The sequence below is a fragment of the Nestor notabilis genome, unplaced genomic scaffold (genome assembly GCF_000696875.1).
Source record: "Nestor notabilis isolate BGI_N333 unplaced genomic scaffold, ASM69687v1 scaffold25365, whole genome shotgun sequence".
Taxonomy (NCBI): domain Eukaryota; kingdom Metazoa; phylum Chordata; class Aves; order Psittaciformes; family Psittacidae; genus Nestor; species Nestor notabilis.
In genome coordinates this window covers 6,212-7,493 of record NW_009929236.1, presented here as the reverse complement: position 1 = coordinate 7,493, position 1,282 = coordinate 6,212, and the positions used below count along the sequence as shown (strand labels likewise).

Below are 1,282 nucleotides of genomic sequence, written 5' to 3'. Positions count from 1 at the left end.
GGGGGGGGGGCTGGGAGAAAAGCAATGGGACCTTAGAGAAGAACCTGCAAGCCCTTAGAGTCTTCAGCAACATTGAGCTTCATGGTGGCATGTTCTCACATGAAGCTTCATACCTAACTTGAAGCTTCTTGGGATACGGCTATTTTTCTGCTTTAAGACAAATAGTAAATCAAGTTTTTCCTAAAAAACACCCCCTGCTGGTTAAAAAAGGACAGGGAAAGGATGGACTGAATAGAAACACTGTCCATAAGGACTATCCTAAACTAGCTACTTGTGTGGAGGAAGCAGAGAAAGGCTTATTTTGCTGTTTCTGCTTGGATAACCCCCTCCACAGCCAGTTTTCTCTCCTGCAGTGCCCTCCAAGAGAGCTCTGCTGCAGAATAACTATTCCACAGTGGCAGACGAAACAAGAACAAAAATTTAACTCTACCGAGCATTTAGATGCTACAAAAGCTTTCAGCCACACATACAGGCTCAGAGCACTTCTGGTTATTTCATTGAACATGCGACTGCTACAGTCTGAGCTGCTCAGGCCTCTTTGCACTTCTAATTCCTGCTACGTCACATAAAAGGATGCTGCGCTAGTAGGAAGGCAGCATAAAGGAGAGGGCGTTTACCCATAGCTGCTGGGCTTTGAGTCATGGATCATCCTGTGCTGTGAATCAGACCTCCTCTTACATGGAGGAAGTCCAACAGGTAATGTGTGAAATCATGAGCACAATGAGAGGTGTTGCTTTGAAAGGCAGGGGTTTTGCTATAAGCTTCCAAAGGATCATTTGCTGTCTGCCAAGTTGAAGTAAGGTTACAGAATAATAATGCTTTTTATTTGAAAGGGAAACTGTTAACAACATGGCAACTGTAGCTCTTATTCCCTGTGTTGCAAACAGATCTTGGTACCGATGGAATCAACCTACCTACCTCCACTGAGATGACTCCTCCTCCGCCATGTGTAAAAGAAGCTCTGACTTCTAGCTATGGACCAACTTCTCTAGGAACAATGCTTGGGGCAACATCTGATGTTCCAGTGCCTTCAAAATGCTGCCAAATGAAGGTCTTGTCTAAGGGAACCCATAGCAGCAGAACTCTCCAGGGACTCAAACTGCAGCTGACCTTCCCCAAGGATTCTAAACGCCAACAGTGACATTATAATCCTCTTGCAGGCATTCACTTCAAGAATGAGCCCTTGCTTAGCTCTATTAGCATGAAACACTGCCCTCTGCTTGCAAATCTCTGCATTCACACTGGATTGCCTGGCAATCTCTGATCTGGAAGGATTTCTATG

The 1,282-nt window shown here is 45.1% G+C and overlaps 1 protein-coding gene across 1 annotated transcript in view; it reads left to right on the top strand.

Moving 5' to 3' along the window:
- POU2F3 (POU class 2 homeobox 3) overlaps positions 1 to 927 on the top strand; it is a 40,589-nt gene extending 39,662 nt beyond the window's left edge. The window contains exon 13 of the mRNA XM_010014895.1: positions 888 to 927. Within this exon, the coding sequence (XP_010013197.1) occupies positions 888 to 927 (40 nt within the window). The remainder of the gene's footprint in view (positions 1 to 887) is intronic.
- The last annotated feature ends 355 nt before the right edge of the window (positions 928 to 1,282 follow it).